Raw genomic sequence first — 19,327 nt, forward strand, 5'->3', positions numbered from 1 at the left:
GACCATTTGTCCTTGTCACCTACCCAACTCCTCCACCAAGTTTCGTCCAAATACATCCATAGCTTTTTGAGATATTGTGCAATATATCGTTTTTGGCCCGATCTCTCAATGTTGAAGAATCACTTAAAAATTCTAGTATTCGGACCTTCACCACAATTGAATCAATTTGTTCTCATCACACACCCAAACTTTCCACTAAGTTTCGACCGAATCCGTTCATAACTTTTTGAGACATCATGCTATGTATAGTTTTGGTCCTATCTCTCGTTGGTGAAGAATCGCTTTAAAAATTCTGGTGTCCAGGTTCGTATATTCATAAAAATCGAATCAGTTCGTCGTTGTCACACACCCAACCTGTCCACCAAGTTTCGTCCGAATCCTCCACACTGTCTCCACAAGACATGGTGCCATTTGTTGCTTTATGGTACATTCTTGTTCTCTTGTGCGTTGGTCACAACCCCTCGGTATCTTTCCTCCTCCATGAGCCTCGATTTACGTAATAAAATGGATGTAAAGTGAAAATGTCGATGTTGATTAGATGTAGCAATTATTATTTGTTTTTGAAATTCAGTGATTAATTTCCCCCTTTAAGGCTGGTACATGGTTTGATTGAAGCCGTAATGCATCGAGTGCGAGATTTTTATGATTATACGGATTTTTGTGGGAATGTTGTACCATCTTGCTATATTGCACCGGCACGGTGTTTGACTGTTGGGTAGAGGGTACGTGAAGCATTTGTTTACCCCAGAGATGAACTGTATGATGTTGCAGAGAGAAAATGGGCCACGCGGCTTGAATAGTTCTTCCAAGCACGATGTTCGACTAATTGGGCCTTAACTGTTGACTGCTGAACTTGGCCAAGTCACACAGAACCACCCAACACTTTTTGTTCGTGTATCTTAGTGATTGTTATTTTGTATAAATGTTTTTTGCACATTTACCCAGGTGATCGCGTATCGTGTCGTAACCGGTTTTGGGGGAAGGACGAAGGCAATCGATCGATCTGCCTGACCAGTCTTTTTGCTTCGAGCATTGTTCCCACGTCTTAAAGGGAAATGGCTTTGAATCTCGTGTCTTGTATTTTCTTGTGACGTCATTTATTCTCATTCACACACCAGCTGCTGCAGGACGAGCTTGTGTCAGTACAAGTGTTAAAATGCTCACACGGACACCGCGACACTGATTCGGTCGAACGGTTGGTTAATTAGGCCGTTACTTGCTGCTGTCCCTGATTTTCTGTTTTGTTTTCCCAAGAGAACCTTGGAGACGGAAGTCCGTCAGTGTGAGAATCTCATCATCTGGACGGACTGTGATCGTGAAGGAGAGAATATCGGATTTGAAGTGATTGAAGTCTGTAAAGCAGGTTAGTGTGGAATGAGCATCAATGTGGTTGGTCATTGTTTGTTTGACACGTATTTCCTCGTGATGAAGCGGCACACCGGCATGTTCACTCAATTAAATGTGGTTGTTTTTTTTATACACAGTAAAACCAAACATTCCTGTGTGGAGAGCCAAGTTTTCTGAGATTACCCAGCATGCAGTTTTCCAAGCGTGCGAACGCCTCATGCAGCCCAACCATAATGTGAGCAATGCTGTGGATGTTCGACAGGAGCTGGATCTGCGGATCGGTATGGAACCCCATAGGTGGTGCAGTTATTGTAATGTTACATCATTGAATGGTACTTTAGTGTATAAACTTGTCAAAAATATAACTTCAACTTTATTCATAAACATATTCTGCAGCCATTTGGGTTTGTTCTTTGAGGAAACGTATTGCTTGTGTGTGGGGTACCAGCTGGTGAATAAAATGTAAGACCTTAGCATGGTCCGTGTGTTCGCGTATGATAGGTTTTGACATGTATCAAGGACTTCGTTTAGAATAAGTTGTCCTATTTGGATACGCCGATGGAAGGTGGTATTGTTGTGGGCTGGGTATCAGCGACGAGCACGACCGCTAGATGGAGCAGTAGAGTCAGCTCCACCGAACACCCGGAATTTATAGGTCGTCACCCCGGATAACTCCGGAGCCGAAGGGTCCCTTATCGGACCGAAGATCGCCAATAGGTCGACCACGTGGGATAGGCCGATTGCCAATTTCAATTTACCTAAATACCCAAGTCGTCCAAACTACCGGGGAAATTCACCCTCGGCGGAGCTCGAGCGGACAGAGCCGTGAGCGTGCTCGAACCGTGCGTAATCCAAGCGGATGGTTACTGAGGTCCGTCGGTCCAAATGTACAACTACGGCAGCAACGGCCTCACTATTTCACAATACGCACAGTGCTAAATCAATAAAGAAAACACAGGAACGAGCTGAAACATTTAACGGGGGATTTATTTGTAATGGGGGGAAGGGAACACACAAGGAGCAGAGTTATCCGACTATAAGAAATGCAGTCAATGTACAAGCAAAAACACTTATCCATTTGCTACTTAAAGATGGGCCCACACACAGACACACACACACACACACACACACACACACACACACACACACGGACCCCAATGGTCTTTATTGAAGGCCTCCAGCTGGAGGACAGGTGAGCTAGAAACCTGAGCTATATCGGACCTTCCTGCTTCGTGTGGTCTTCGACGTCCTAGATCGGCGCGACTCGAACCCGCAGCTCGATGCCGCTGCAGGCACCGGGTGTGGAGGGAAGTGTTGGGCTCCCGCACGCTCCTCCGGCATGCGACAAGACCAGAAGCCAGCGACAGGACGAGTCCAGAAGAACCAGCTAATTGCGTCGTCCCGTCTATTTCTTCCCTCTTTTTGGCATCGGGGGTGGGGGGGGGACGTGTCTCACCCCTCCGCACACCTCATTCGTCGGGGAAATCCGTCGTCTCTCCATGATTGGTCGGGGGGGGGCATGTCGGGGCGTCTCGATTCCCCGCCCCCCCCCAAAGAGGATATGCTTCTCTTGAAGCCCGCTCTGCGCCCATTGGCTGAAAAATGCCGCATACCCTCATTTGGCGCCACGCAAGAACGAAACGCTTCGTGAGCGCACGAATAGCGTGGACAATGCCGTGAGCAGTGTTGTTGTTAGCCTTGTCATAAGTGTAAAAATCCTATCTTTAAAATAACTCCGCAGCGCATGCACACTTAATTCCCATTAGACATAGGGGAAAGGGAGCTATCTATCCACATTTACTTCTCGAAATAACTGAGGTATGGGGACCTGAATGTTGAATGCTCATGGCCACCAGATTCGTAACGGTATTATTGACCGTAGTGATTCGTTAGGTTGAGGATGTCACTTGATCTGTCCTACCTGTCCAAACCAGTGAGTTCCAGTTGAGTTAGGGTGAGTGGGACCACCAAGAGTGTCATTTATATGAAGTGCAAACCTCATCACCTTTGGGGGAGGGGGTGGTTCCGGGTAGATTGATGAGACACAGCAATGTGTCTAGCCATTGGCCCTCATCGTCAGCACTTCCCTTGGCCAAAGCCATGTGGCATCTGCTAAATGGGCCCAATGGGGGGGGGGGGGGGAAGTGAGAAGGGGAGAACATATCTGCACCTCCGAACTCACATTTGTCTTCTTTTGCCGAGAATGCCTCTTGGTGCAGACTGGTTTGGTTTTGCTGCGATCTCTGGTTTGTACGGACATATTCTGCACCTCTTCGTGCTGTTCCTTCAGAAGATTGAACTCTTGAGAAGCCTCACCTGGTTGTGTGTGTGTGTGAGAGCGTATGGGCCCATACAGAAAATGGTTTTCCCGTATTATAAGTGTTTATTATTATTATTGTCGTTCATAAAATGGCTTTGTCCTGCTTTGTCTCTCTGTCTGTCTCTCGTGCCCGTGTCCCTTTTATTTAATAAATCCATATTTTGTAAGGCTGTGCGAGTCTCATCCGCAATCTGTCTCGCGCGCATGTCGACTCCCTTGGTTATTGCTGGGGGATTAAATTGATCTAATCTGAATCCTGATAAACAGAGTGGAAGCAGCCCACACATGGAATAAGGTTGCTCGTCACACCACTTTGGTGTGCGACCAATCAAAATGAGCTTTCACCTCGGCCGTGTCGAGGGAAGACCTCGGTGTGTACATTTTCCCACCAAGCGCCATTCACGGTTGCCTAACAGGTGACGTCCATACGACACAGTATTCATGTGATTTACAAAGGTATCTGCACTAATACATCTGCAAAAATCTCAGGATGTTCGATACTCTGCCTCTCCAAGTGTCCCTTCGCAGAGCACAGTCAATTTGTCGATTCACTTGTCAATTTATTTGGGCGGCATTGTGCAGTGTCTGGGAAAAGATGACAGGCAAGGCAATAAAGACCATCATCTTACTTTCGAATATGATACAAAATCAAACATTTTGAGCCAGCAACGGCAACAGAGTCTTTTCATGTATCCAGATGATTTGCGGTTATGCTTGTAAAGTTTAGCTGGAAATTTAAAGTTAATTTCTGGTTCCCTGTCAATGATCGGATCGAACTCAAGGGGCTGTCACACCTTGACGTTTTAGCCAGCGTATGGCAAGGTCTCAAAATGTATGTAAAACGCTGGCGTACGCTGAACTACTGATGTTTTTTTAAGTTTTGGGCGTATAATAACGTGTTGGACGTATGCATAACGTATTAGTAACGTACACAGAACGTTTCAATCACATATAGATAACTTATACCAACGAATGCTGAGTGTGTTGTCGGCGTTCACAACCTATGCCCAACGATAGTCTAACTTATGCATAGCGCGCGGGAGCGTATTGCCGACGATCACGTGGCGTAGGCTATTCATAGGCTGCGGCTCAACGATTCAAATCATAACCACACTAGACATCGAAGTGTGAAGCCGCTGTCATACCTTGACGTTTTAGCCAGCGTATGCCGACGTATGAAAAATTTGCCAAACCAAGCTGGCACACGTCGAATACGTTATGGGTAAGTTTTGTATACGTTAAGAGCACGCTGGCATACGTCGTAGTACGCTGGCATACGTCATTATACGCCGAGTACGTCGAAATTTTCAGCATGTTGAAAATTTCTCGACGTACTCGGCGTATGACACACGTTCCACATACGCTGGCCATAAGTTGTAGGCACGTTACGCGATCGTTGACACACGTCGACACACGTTACTTGTACGTTACTCATAAGTTGATACATGTCGACGTAATGGTTAGCGTCAGTGTTCCAGACTCCCTGGTTTTTTTGGGGGTTTTTTTTTCTTCGGTATGACGGTGATGTTGACACTTCGATTTCGAGTGCGGTTATAATTTTAATCGTTGAGCGGAAGCCTATTAATTAACCTCCGCCATCGAAGATCGGAGGTTACTGTTTTCACCCCTTTCTCTTTGTTTGTTTGTTATCTTGCCAAAACGAAGTTTTTGCAAGATATGTTAGTCAGCTTGTATGTTTTTAAAAAAAAAAAATTTTTTAATTTAATTTTATTTCTTTGTTTGTCTGCAATCACGTATAAAAAATTCTGCAGAGCACAGTTATCATCGGAAATTTTTGTAACTTCGCATATCAGAGGTCTATAGAGGTCCCTTTCAGTGCACAAAATTTTGAAGGTCAAGGTCAAAGGTCAAGGTCACTTTGGCGCAAATCAGGGGAGTTGACGAAACCCTTATTTTTTTAGTAATTTTGATCGGATCGTCTTCAAACTTCATGGGAATATAGTTCATGGTCTGGCGCTCAGCTGATTAATTTTTGGTGGCAATTGGCCTTGACCTTCATGGTTAGCGCCTGAGGTCAAACATATTTGACCCCAAGGTCAAATTTTCAAGTTTTAGGAACCATATCGTGTAGTACCTCAAATTGAACACCTCGATGAGTGCTTTCGAGATATGTCAAGCTTGAGACATTATGACATCATTTTGGTGACGTTATGAGGCAAAAGCATATTTTTCATGGTTACTCTGTAGAACGATTCTCATCGGAATCTCTCGTAGGCAGATATTCCTCAAGGAGTCACTCCTGGTGGATAGCATCTCTGTTCACCTCAGTGTGACCTTAAAGAATCACACGTGGTCACCTTTTGGCAAGATACGGGTCACCCTGCGGGTGACATTGGTTTATTCATTTGTTGGTTTGTTTGTCTGTCTGTCTGTCTGTCTGTCTGTCTCTGTCTTTGTCCACAAAGAACTTCCGTATCCTTCCCAACATACGCTTCTCAGATTGAGATGAAATTTTCACCATTGATGCAACTACTCATGTAGAATGTTGCAATGATAATTATGACATAATTGCATATGATAATGATGACGTTTTGACGTTATAATTGCATATGTAGAACGCTATATCGGATCAGTATGAAAATTTTTGAGGGTCATCTTGGGATAAAATGGTACACATAAAAAAAATCATGACGTCATCAGTCACATATTCGGCAGATATATATATATATATATATATATATATATATATATATATATATATATATATATATATATATATATATATATATATTTTTTTTTTTTTTTAACCTTCAAAAATCTCTGAAATGTCTGAAAAGATTGAGGTGAAACTTAACATGTATGACCGCCTATCCATGAGGAACAAAAAAAGTCACACATATGACATCATCGGTCACTTGGTTTGGCAGCCATATTGGATTTACCTGAAAACCTATAAAATACAATTCTCAAAAGAAGTCCTGGCAAGGGTTTGCAATCTCTGATTGCTCTTTTTCTTGTTGTTTTTGTGTTTCCGAGGCACAAACAGAGCTGGTTTTGTGTCTGGGTTAGGCATTATGAGGTGTTGGTTATGTGATTGTGTGATTGTTGGGGTTCTCATTGGGTGTTGTGCACATGTGGATGTGGTGTTTGGGATTGAGTGTTGTTTGTTGCTCACCTTGTCCAGCTGCTTGCACCATCCAGTTTTTGCCATTTTCTTCAGAGGTGTGTATTGTGTGGGTATGTCCACTGTCTCCCCAAAAACAAAAAAGAACAGATTTGATGTTTATTTTGCTTTTGCAAAATAAAATAATTTTAAAAAGCACTCTATTTGACCTCGAGCACCAGAACGTGACCGGAAATGAGCGGTCGTATCAAAATCAAAACCAGACACGTGCCGAGGCCCTGGGTCTATTGTACCTGAAGAAGCCGGCTGTGAAGCTGGTGAAACGCTGCCTGAGACCGGGTCTTCTCTCGCTTGTTTTTGCTCAAATTAGCGGAGTCGATCTAGTTTTTTTACTTTTGGTTAGAAGCGCCTTCTTCTTCTTCTTAAAAAAAATGTTGAATCGATAATGTTAATTAAAAAATTTACTTCACAAAAATAATTAATTACTATTATATCAAATGCAATGCAATAGGAACTTGTTTACACAAAAACCAACCAAACTTAAATGAAAGGTGACGTTGGAGTCGAAAGACGTTCTCACAAGACCTGATCAAACAATCAGCAAAATACCCTTTGTTTAACGTGATGGGAAAAAAAACCTTCTCAGCACGTTCCACAAAATCATCCTTTAATGAACAAATTCTTGCAAATCTCAGTAGTTGAGATGAAGAAACATTGTAACCCATTTTAATTTGTGCATTGCTACCTGGAAAGGTGTACATGACTACAGGGAAACTGAAATCATCAACTTTATGATATACACTTGCACTAAAACCATTCTCTCCAACTCTAACCAACACATCCAGATATGGAGCAACTGTACAATCATTACCACTCCTGTTTACAATAACACTATATGGACAAATCTTGTGAAGCTGCCGATCAAGAAAATTATAGTTAACCGCACAAATATCATCGATATAACGACATGTATGAGATAATATTTTAGCTAATCCTAATTTTTTTCTCCTTCATCAGTTTCTGCATAAATGAAAATTCACAGAAAATAAGAAAAATGTCCGCAAGTAGGGGGCTGCAATTCCCACCCATGGGAATACCTTTAACGTGTTCAAACATTCTCCCACAAAAAAGACACAAAAGTATTAAATTAAATTAAATTAACAGCATCCTTAAACTTCTGCTTATCAAAACAATGAAAACTTGAGTACTTCTTTTAAGAAAAGAATGCTCTATCAATCCTGACAAATAATCACACCTGTTGCTTCATCATCTTCGTTTGTATGCAGCACAAGGCTGCAGGGTAGCATCATTGGCTGAGGGTGCGGCTGTGCCGCGCTGGTTAGGGCAGTATTTTGGAATTTGGCCATGGTGCCGGCGACAGCTCGTCTACTCTTCACAAAGGACACCGTGGGATCTTTAATATCAACCAACAAGTGTGGGCAGACGCGACACCCGTTTAACGCCAATATTGATGTGTGAAATATTTGGTGTGATCTTTTCATGCAAAATAGCAGATATCTGTTTTGGAATGCTTTCCTGCTATTTCTGGAGAAATTCCATTGGGAGGTTGTTCCATGTATTTTGCAATGTTTCCCATACTTCATCTAATTCATGGGATAGTTCATTGGGAAGTGCTTTCTTGGTGTAAAACTATTATTTTGAGTCTTGTCAAGTTTGATATCTTGGGAAAGCTTTGGGTTTATATTACCTGCAACAGAAAATTGCAAATTAGTGGGAAAAAAGTGGTGGCCGAAGACTTCGATTATTTTGACAAGAAGAAAAATGAAAAACAACCAAAATCAAAAGATGAACCGGAGAGTTCATGGAACACCTTAACCCGCGCAGTCTTGAGAAACAAGGACATGGGCGGGATCTACAGGCGGCAAATTTCATTGGTCTTGATTATGTAAAATGGCATAATGTTTTTTCCAAATACTGCTAAACGGAAGGGTTTTGAAAGTGCCAAAAAGGTGGTTTATATTCTGCAGTGTTCAATTATATAATTCTTTTGAAATAGAATAAACATTTTAAACGTTGTAGAAAAACTTTTTTTCAGAAGTATGATCGAGGAACAATTTAATTTCAATTGAATGTTATTATGTTGAACACAAATCGGAAAACGAACCTGTAGTTTAACATTACTTTAGCTCTGAATATGTCCTGCTCACGCATGTGCAGAGAGGTGAGACATAATTTTTTGATTATTGATGCAGTGTTAATTACATCACCTTATTTAACATGTCACATTAGTTCTTCGTGCCTGTTGTTTGTGTCCTTTATAACGTCCTTAAAAACAGTAAGTTTCCTGTTTGAAATGATTTTCAATTCTGTTTGACTGCCAGGCAAGCAGACTTTTCAAATTTGGGCCAGTATGTGGTGTCGGCTGTTAATGAGAAATTTTAATCTGTGCGCCGAAGTTTGGTTTGTGGCCCCACCATCCCCATATCATCCCCCAACCCTTTCCTCCTTCCCAAACCCCTCCCACTTTCCGTCAACCCCTTCCCCTTTCCCCCAGTGTATACGAGACACAATGTTGCTAGATGTTGCTTCGTTCTTATTTGCTTCTTTTTTTTTCTTTATTAGAGTGAGGCTCATGGAAGAGCAAGAAATATTTTTCAAGACTGACATTTTTGTTGGATACAAGCTCCCAATCCTCATGAACAGTACTAAAAGCTACACAGGAAGTATCTTTATGAAATGTCCAATTATATTCCAGCTTTGTACATACAAATGTACTTGTACCTCAACTTCAGCTCAATTTACACTTTCAGACATAACATCAGAGCTTCTCAGATTAATCTATCCATGGAAGAATGGGGGGGGGGGGGTCAAATGATCAGGCCACTGACCACAACTTTGGTGGGGGGGGTGAAATTGAGGGTCATTGATGTAATTTCAGGGTCAAAAGACTGACAGGACTATGGGTGTCTGGCTAACAGTATGACGTGATGACCGTGCCTGTGAGTGCGAATTCCCGTGAACTTTCACAGCACAACAGTTGCACAGCTACTGCTACAATCGTCGTTAAGAAACGTGACTATTCAGTGGTTAAGATTTTTCAGTGAAGCATTCATTCAACATTTTGTTGTTTTTCATTTGAAACCGAATTAACATCACGAAGAAGTTTTCACAAAATTGCTGAATTGAAGGAACCTTTTTAACTGCAGGTGCTGCTTTCACTCGCTTCCAGACACTGCGTCTTCAGAGTATTTTCCCACAATCCCTTGCCGATCAGTTGATCAGCTATGGAAGTTGCCAATTTCCAACTCTGGGCTTTGTCGTGGAAAGGTTCAAAGCCATCCAGGCATTTGTCCCAGAAGCCTTTTACCGTATAAAAGGTAATTGCTTCATGACGCTACTTCATGACTATGCAATGTGTGCTCCACGTGTGTCCCGTTCGCGCTCCCCATGTGATAGTGATTTGTTAAGATTTTGGAGAAATGCACGTTTGTTGTTGTTGTTGCAGTAACTCACCATGCACAAGATGAGACCGTGGAATTTGTGTGGAAAAGAAAAAGGCTGTTTCACCACACAGCTTGTTTAATTCTGTATCAGATCTGCCTTGAGGTAAGAACTGAGTGTGTAAAACTATTAGGGTACCGCTATGAATGCTTCTTCTTCTTTTAGATTCAGCACATGGCTACGAGTGGCATCATTGGCTGTGGGTGTGGCTGTGCCGCCGATGCAATGCCCCTCTGTAGGTTAGATCAGGAATTTGTAATTTGGACATTGTGCCGATGATAGCTTGTCTACTCTTTGTGGAACACACTGTGGGGTCTTTAACATCTACCAACTAATGATAGCAGACGGGACTCCAAATTTAACGTCCATCTGAGTGACAGCATACACATTTGATGCTTCACCATACCAGCGAGACAACATGATGACAGTTTGTAGCTGGGCAGAGACTTGAACCCAGGTTTGATGGCTCAGAGCTGATTGTGCATACCTCTCGGCCATCTTGCCAGCCCCGGTCTAAATTGGGTGTGTAAAACTACCTGAGTAAAGGTATGAACTGACATCATACTTTGGTCACCTTCCATCTTCTTTAAAATCAATGTCACTGCATTACACAAAATGGTGCAAAACAGATCCCCTTAATTGCAGGCCCATCAACGTGCTTCTAATTATCAACAAAGTCCTGAAATGCATAATCGCATTTCATTTTAATTTTTCCTTTTCTCCAATGGCCTGATCTTAAAACATCCCTTTGCTTTCTGATCAGGTCATTCTACCCTGAACCTGTTGCTGTTGCTGCTGCTGCTGCTGCTGCTGCTGTTGCTGTTCGTGCAGTGTAATGGATGGAGGCCCTCCATGTCAGACATGAGATCAGGGCCATCTCTCTAGACATATCTCAAGTATTTGATACAGTTTGGCTTCCCACGTTGCTCTCAAAACTCTGCCTGTGGCATCCAAGGTCACCTTCACTCGTGGATTACTGACTTCCTCTACTCTCGTATTCAATGTGTAACTTACCGAGATCCTCTCATTTCCGCTCCTTGTTAAGGCTGGAGTGACCCAAAGGCAGTGCCTTGGTTCCAGTCCTGTTCCTCATCTTCATCAACGACCTTTCTGACTCTGGAAAACCCTCATCTTTTCGCAGATTCCTCCAACCCTCTGCCGTGGCCTTCTGCGAGAAAGCCACTTCTTATGAAACTCCCAAAATACAAACTCACGCTTCACCTCCACTCATTTACTCATCTTTTCTCTTGCCTATAGAACCAACTTATTCATTCTTTTCTATTGAATTCTTCCCTTCAGGGCTTCAATATGACTGTTGACCACAAATCATCCATCCTCCATCCAGATTCATGATATTTTCTCCATTCAATAATCCTCCCCAAGCTGACGCATTCCTTTCCAGGTTACATCCCCCGCACCCTCTCTACCTTCACCCATTCCTTTCCAGGTTACGTCCCCCGCACCCTCTCTACTTTCACCCATTCCTTTCCATGTTACGTCCCCCGCACCCTCTCTACCTTCACCCATTCCTTTCCAGGTTACGTCCCCCGCACCCTCTCTACCTTCACCCATTCCTTTCCAGGTTACGTCCCCCGCACCCTCTCTACCTTCACCCATTCCTTTCCAGGTTACGTCCCCCACACCCTCTCTACCTTCACCCATTCTTTTCCAGGTTACGTCCCCCGCACCCTCTCTACCTTCACCCATTCCTTTCCATGTTACGTCCCCCACACCCTCTCTACCTTCACCCATTCCTTTCCACGTTACGTCCCCCACACCCTCTCTACCTTCACCCATTCTTTTCCAGGTTACGTCCCCCGCACCCTCTCTTCCTTCACCCATTCCTTTCCAGGTTACGTCCCCCACACCCTCTCTACCTTCACCCATTCTTTTCCAGGTTACGTCCCCCGCACCCTCTCTACCTTCACCCATCCCCATTTTTCCATTTGTTTGTTTCATACCCAGGTTTCCCCTTCATGTTCTCTCAACCCCTTACTTATGCTTGAGCTTGTATCTAGCTTGTTCACCTCCTGTCTCTTTCTCTGCTTTCTTATTTCTCCAGTTGTTCTTCCCCTGTCCATTCTTCTTTACAAGTGTCTCCCTGTTCTGTTCCTCGACTTTCCTGTCGGTATGTTTACTGTTTTGTTCTGTTCTGTATTCTAGCTCTTCCACAAGCTTTGACTTTGTATACAAAAAAAAAACATTTATTGCATTTGTAACTACTAGTGCAGTGCCCGTTCGAAACGTTCACATCCATCATTGCAGAGTCTTTACCAAAGAATCTTGCTGCAAATAATGAGTGGTTTTCACAGAGAAAGATACAAAATCTTTCTCTGTAGTGGGATAAAGGCCTCGGTGAAGGTGAAAGATCCTCTTGGAATTAAAAAAAAAAAACCGGTTGGGTTCTTCCCGGAAAGGGGGTACAGCATTTTTAATACAATATTATTTAAATCATTATGAATACAATATTATTTGTTTTTTTTAATTAAAAAAGAGAAAGAAAAAAAACAAAGTAGCATGAAAACTTTGATTCAGAAATTTTATGGCCCTAAAGAGGGCCGTTTGGGGTAAATGGCCCTAAACAGGGCCGTTTGGAGTAATAGCTTCAGGATAGCCCTCGTTCAAAATCATCACGAATTTGTTGAGTTCTTAAGATGTACATAGCTTTATATTGTCAGCACCTCTTCATAAACTACATTGCTGAGAAAGCTGTGCTTCTTCTTTGTCTCCATCTTGAGCAAGAATGTGAAGGCTGCTTGATCTGCCAACCCTGCTGGCCGCCACGTAGAACTGACTGTGGCTGAAGAAGTCTCTTGTGCAGAAGACCCCAACACAGTGTAGCGACTGCCCCTGAGACTTATTCACGCTCATGGCAAAGCAGGGTCTCACTGGAAACTGCCGACGCCGCAGAGTGAAAGGGAAGATGTTGTCAGATGGGTTCAGGATGATGCGTGGAATGAGGAGTGTGCGTCCAGCCTTGACACCAACCACAGATTTTGCAACCAACAGATGGGGCAGGATCTGATCGATGACATACCTTGAGCCATTGCAGTGTCCGTTGTTCTGGTCGAAGTTTTGAGGTAGCATGATCACCATTCCCACCTTTCGAGTGATCCGATGGGGAGGCACACCAGATGGGCAGAGGGTATGTCGAAACTCAGGCGGGTACACATGGTGATGTTCAACGTTGTACACAGTTCAACACATGGTGATGTACACACTCACGCATGGTGCACGTCCTGATGGCGTCGGGCATCCCTTGCCTGCCGGTCTTCTCGCTGCTGAGGGGTCTCCTCTGCCCTCATGTTAGCATTGTGCACAGTGTTGCTTTCCAGGTGAGTATCTTGTGCTGCGTCTGACTCAGCTGCACGACGCCTTGCCTCACGCGCAGTGCTGCTTGCCAGGCGAGCATCTCGTGCTTCGTCTGACTCAGCTGCGCGGCGCCTTGCCTTGTGCGCAGCTTCGCATGCCAGGCGTGTATCTCGTTCTTCGTCTGACTCTGTTGCACGTGCACGGTGCATAGCCTCGCGTATTCGCTCCCGCTTAGCACGGTTATCTTCAGACGTGTTTGAATCAGAACAGTTTAGTCAGAATACAGTACAGAATACAGAAAAAAAATTACAGGGTAAAGAAGAAAACTATTTTGGAATAAGTAAAATGTCAATAACTATGGTATTCAAACGTGAGCGTTAAGATTTTCAAAACAGTTTATAGCTAAAAAAAAAAAATGTATTACTTTTTTTTTGACACTGCACTTCCTCGGGTCCCCAGCAATACACCCGCCAAGTTTGAAGTAGATCGGATGAACGGTTGTCGAGAAAAGTGAATAAAACACACACAGAGATTTCCTCATTTATTAGTTAGATAATGGCACTACGAGTGTGCATACCTCCACCAGGCTAAATAGTTTACCTTTTGTAGCCCACTGATAGGGCGGATCTGCATCCGACCTTAACCAAAATCTGATCGGCTTGTTCTTGTCACACACCCAACCTGTGCACCAAGTTTTGTCCAAAACTGTCCATAACTTTTTGAAATAGCATATTCACAAACAAACAGACAGACAGAAAAATGGGTGAATACATTACCTCCGTCCACCTTCGGTGACAGAGGTAATTAATGACTTTCCTTTTTCCATTCTTATCCTCTTGATATGTTTGTTGTCTGTTGGATTGAACTCTATGTGTTGGTATTTATTTTTTAGAACCCCACAGCCAAGGTTCTGAGTGTGACGAGCAAGCCCAAGAGCAAGTGGAGGCCTCAAGCCCTTGACACGGTGGTACGCGCTGCGTAGTTGGGCCAACATTTTGGGTATCAGTGCTTGCAATCTCTGGTTGTCCGTCGTTTATGCCGTTTATCTGTCATTCCCAAGGAAATGGAAAAGCTTGCATCCCGGAAACTGAAGCTGAATGCCAAGGAAGCATTGAACATTGCAGAGAAGTTGTACACACAGGGGTAACTTTATAAACAGTGGATGTTATCACATGGTCAGTGTTGTTGGAGGGTTGATGAAAATGGACAGATCTTTCTTGTTCCAAATGCAATTTTATAGTATGACTGTGATGTGGATTTTTTTAAACCCACCTTGTTGTGATCGTTGTCCTCCTGAAGGATTCTAACTGGTCGATTGTGGAATCCCATTTGACTTCAGACAGAGTTTAACGTTTGTCCGATTTGATTATAAAATCCGACAAAAACCCTATCGACACTGATAAAACTGATGTCCACACAAGTCCTTCCTTGTAAAACAATTTATTTCCTAATTATACACCATACACTTCTCACCCTTGTACAATGAACTTAAGAATCCCCATTTGATTGCAATATTATTTGGTTCTATTTCATTTATTCTTACTTTAGTGAACAGTTAGACCAACCCGATTCAATTCACTCCTACATTACATCAGAGAGTTTTATTCTAACTTGGTACTTGGTCAGTTCCAAGGAGTACAAGCCACTGAGAAACTATACTTCCTCACGTGCTTGCACTGAAAACAATTTTAGATTTCAAAGCATTTTATACTTTCGTGAGAGAGAGGTTGGGGGATATTCACCCAGACTGTAGACGTGTCCTTTAGACGAAAAGCCACTTCGTACATTTCTAAGCAAAGGTTCATTTATCAGCTCGGTCACTCTGCTCCAGAACAACACATTTCTTATCATTTAGGGCAAAAGTCTTTTGGCCAGAAATGACAGCCAATTCAATTTGCAGCATAAAAGTTACATTTCTGAAACTCCATTTGTTATAATTTAAAATACATTAATATAAATTTTTCCCCCACACTCCATTTTGTGTACTGATAGTCCAAGGATACATCATTTCTGTGTGGATGGAAATGTGAACCAAGCCAGTCGAACCTCTTTTATCCAGACATCCAAATAATAGAAGACCCATTCTCCGGAAAAAAGATCATGGCCAAAAATAAAAAAATTTAAAAACGGAGAATTTTTTTTTACCGAAGTAACTTTGCACAAATTTTATGCTCTCTGAGGTTGTTGGTGGCATTTTTCGAAGTTGTTTGTGCCCCTCTAAACTTCTATGTATAAAATCTGGAAAAACTTGGACATTTTATTGCATTTTAAAGTGGTTTGTTGAAAGGCTTTATCGTAGTTGAACTGTTGAGCCAGGTTTCGTGGCCAACCCGATACAAAATCACGAGTTGTTCTAAAAGCCAGAACATGTTTGCTGAATACTTTAAGTTTATTCATTCAAAATTGTTCTTTAAAATGTTAACTTGAGGTAAAAGACAAAGAAAGTGCTTCAGTGAAAACCCAGATCAATGAACGAAACAGAGACAGAAATACAGCACCCCAAATGCTGTCGGCCAGTTTTTCCGAACGACCGAACCAAGCCGGGCAAAAAAAATTGGCAGGTTCGAGTATGATCCAGTTCAAGTTTTCACATCTGTTCTCTCACATCGTTCTCAGTGGCTGCTTTGGGGGAATCCACCAAATACACAGCCAACTAGAAGGGCACTCCGTAGAGCGCATAACTCCTCCTGGATCCAGATTTTGCTCTTCACCAAAATCATCAATTTGTCTTTGTCACACCCCCAACCTGCCCACCAAATTTAATCTGAATCCGTCCATACCTTTGTGAGATATTCTGCACACAGACAGACAGACAGGAGTGAAAACATAACCTCCATCCACCTTCGGTGGGCAGAGGTAATGATGGGGTTTAGGCACAGGTGGGCGGGAGGATATCAACTCCCAAAACGGGATTATACATTCAGCATGCACATCTTTCTCAGATACGTGACACGACACTCACCTCAAAGCTGTTGAGCCTGAGTTTGAATCCCAACCTAGTTATAAACTGTCACCCTGATCTCTCGCCGGCAGGGCGAGGCATCAATGTGTGCACTGTCCCTCAGATGGACATTAAACTGGGCATCCCATCAATCGACATTAGTTGGTTGGCATTAAAGATCCCATGGTGTCCTTCGTGAAGAGTAGGTGAACTATTGCGGGCACCGTGAACAAATTGCAAATTCCTGCCCGAACCTACAGAGGGTGTTGCATCAGCGACACTGCGGTTCCCACAGCCATTAATGCTACCAGCCGACTTGTGCTGCCCTATGAAAAAAGTAGTGATGCCTCCCTGTTTTTTATGTAACGTTGACAAAAATAAATATGCAAATAGATTGAACTGTTTTTCACTAATTTATTTTCACACGGACCAACATGGCACCTGCCATTGGCTGCATAGGGCGAGTCTAAATACACCGATAACGAGAGCAGCACTTAATAGAGCGCATACCTCCACCAGGCTGAACAGTTTATGTTTTGTATCCCACTGATAAGCTGGGTCTGCATTTGTTCCTTAACCAAAATCGAATTGGCTTGTTCTTGTCACCTCGCTTTGTCATAATCCATCCATAACTTTTTGAAATATCGTTTTTGGCCCCATCTCTCAATGGTGAAGAATCACTTTAAAAATTCTTATATCTCGATCCAGATCTTCACCAAATTTCAATCAATTGGCCCTTGTCACACACCCAACCTGCCCACCAACTTTTGATCGATTCTGTCCATAACTTTTTGAGATATCCTGCTCACAGACAAACAAACAGGGTGAAAACATAACCTCCATACACATTTGGTGACAGAGATAATGAGTGTGGGGGGTGGGGAGATGGTTGAGGTTTTTAGTGTTAGCGTTATCAATTAGGATTACTCTACAATGCACCACGACATCCATTTTATTTATATATATATATATATATATATATATATATATATATATATATATATATATATATATATATATATATATATATATATATATATATATACATACACACCAGGGTTAATTATAAAAATGACTAAAAATATAAAATGACTTCAGGGTTAATTATGCGATAGTTACATCCTAATAAGTATCTGCATAAGTGTATGTAAACCCCGATTAACATCGACCAGAATCATGTGTGGGGTTAGATTCCCCCTCACGTTTTATCCTCATGTCTGTATCTTTCTCCCATTTCCCATTCATGTTTAATCTCTAAATCAACCCCATTGTACTTTCGTACCTAAATCACACCCACTAATGGCTGTTCCATGTGTTTTATAACCATGGTTTTGCTTCGTGTACTACTTCACACAGGCTGGACATTGACAGAACATGTGCAAGACTCACGCAGCGAGGAAGGGGGGGGTAAGGGTGGGGGGGGTATGAGTGCTGGCTATATAAGGCCGCAATTGCACCAAGCACAAGTCAGTCAGAGACAAATCAATAAATAAGGGGATGGGGACACTTGAGGTAAAATGCAATCATCACAAATCTTACAAAAATGTTTGCAAAATTAAAACAACAACCTTCGACATTGCCACTGTGCCACCACCCACATTATTACATCATTACACATACTTGTATCAAGTTTGATTTAAATCCCTGAACCCAGATTTGAAATATTAAATAATTCTGTCTGCCAGACCATGTATCCGATCAGGTTGAAATTTAAAACATCTATTCCATATGTCTACTAGATCATAACTGTGACGGTCACATCAACTGAAGAAGCGGTTCAAGGGAAAGATTTTTTTTTAATTTTTATGAATTTCGTTCAAACCAATATGGCTGCCAGACAATGTGACCTTTAATTATTCGTGAACACACTTGTATCCCCAAGGCTTGGGGAACATGTAAGTGAAGTTTCCCCTTGATCTGGCAAGCCATTCTGGAGAAAAAGATTTTAAAACTTTTATTCTTCAAAAAATCATAGTTGCCAAACCATGTGACCTATGATGTCATAGGTGGTGAACTTTTTGTTCCTCATGGATAGGTGATCATACCTGTAATGTTTCACCTCGATCTGTTTAGCCATTACAGAGAAGATTTTTGAAGGTTTTATGTTAAAAACAATATGGCTGCCAAACCATATGACTGATGACATCATCAATTTATTTTGCCAATTACAATGTAGCCCAAGATGACCCTCAAAAATTTTCATACTGATGGGATGCAGCGCTCTTCGTGTCACATTTTCACCGGGATACCACTTCACCAATGACATCATAGTCAAATCACTATTATTTCCCACGCAGGGTGGTTGCCAGATGCCAAGCTTCAATTTTTTTCATGGTGTGGTTTCGGAGTTAGAGTTTCCAGTTTCCCCGTTTTTCCAACATGGCTGCCACCCCACGTTACTTATGACGTCATAATTGTAAAAAAAAAAATACTGCATTAGTAGTCGCATCTATGGTGAAAATTTCTTGTCAATCAGATAATTAGCAGTTGCAGAGAAAGCAGAGAAAACGGAGAACATTTTCATGGATGTACATACACACAACCCGAAAACATGCCACCTCACCGGAGGTATAATAAAAGCGAAAAAGCACATATTTTGTCAGATAATCCAAATCCTACAAAATATGTATGTATGTGTGTACGCATATACAGTCGTGGCCAAAAATATTGGCACCCTTGCACTTTTTTCAAATAATGCACTATTTCTTCCAGAAAATTGTTATTAAAAAATATTTAGGTATCCACAAATATATTTCTTTTGTTTGCAGTGGAACAAAACAAAAAAAGCTGAAAAATTACTAAATCTGAGCTCATTCCACACAGAAATCCTAAAATGGCCTGGACAATATTATTGGCACCT

General features: G+C 42.3%; 2 protein-coding genes across 4 annotated transcripts in view; one reads left to right on the top strand and one right to left on the bottom strand.

Moving 5' to 3' along the window:
* The window catches only part of LOC147035472 (DNA topoisomerase 3-alpha-like), a 41,162-nt gene extending 26,227 nt beyond the window's left edge, over positions 1 to 14,935 (top strand). For both annotated transcript variants that reach the window (XM_085899225.1, XM_085899217.1), the window contains 6 exons: positions 1,255 to 1,363; positions 1,485 to 1,628; positions 9,920 to 10,090; positions 10,219 to 10,319; positions 14,419 to 14,493; positions 14,587 to 14,935. In XM_085899225.1, the coding sequence (XP_085755351.1) occupies positions 1,255 to 1,363; positions 1,485 to 1,628; positions 9,920 to 10,090; positions 10,219 to 10,319; positions 14,419 to 14,493; positions 14,587 to 14,673 (687 nt within the window). In that variant the 3' untranslated portion in view covers positions 14,674 to 14,935. The remainder of the gene's footprint in view (positions 1 to 1,254; positions 1,364 to 1,484; positions 1,629 to 9,919; positions 10,091 to 10,218; positions 10,320 to 14,418; positions 14,494 to 14,586) is intronic.
* The window catches only part of LOC147035473 (uncharacterized), a 270,907-nt gene continuing 258,840 nt past the window's right edge, over positions 7,261 to 19,327 (bottom strand). Inside the window, exon 4 of one of the 2 annotated variants that reach the window (XM_085899190.1) lies at positions 7,261 to 8,460. The gene's annotated coding sequence lies outside the window, so the exon portion shown is untranslated. Of the gene's footprint in view, positions 8,461 to 15,793; positions 16,321 to 19,327 lie in introns of those variants that run through there. The other variant, XM_085899199.1, reaches the window with a different exon arrangement.

The sequence above is a fragment of the Eptatretus burgeri genome, chromosome 1, assembly GCF_056783735.1.
Source record: "Eptatretus burgeri isolate ZD-2024b chromosome 1, Ebu_testis_v1, whole genome shotgun sequence".
In the NCBI taxonomy this organism is placed as follows: Eukaryota; Metazoa; Chordata; class Myxini; order Myxiniformes; family Myxinidae; genus Eptatretus; species Eptatretus burgeri.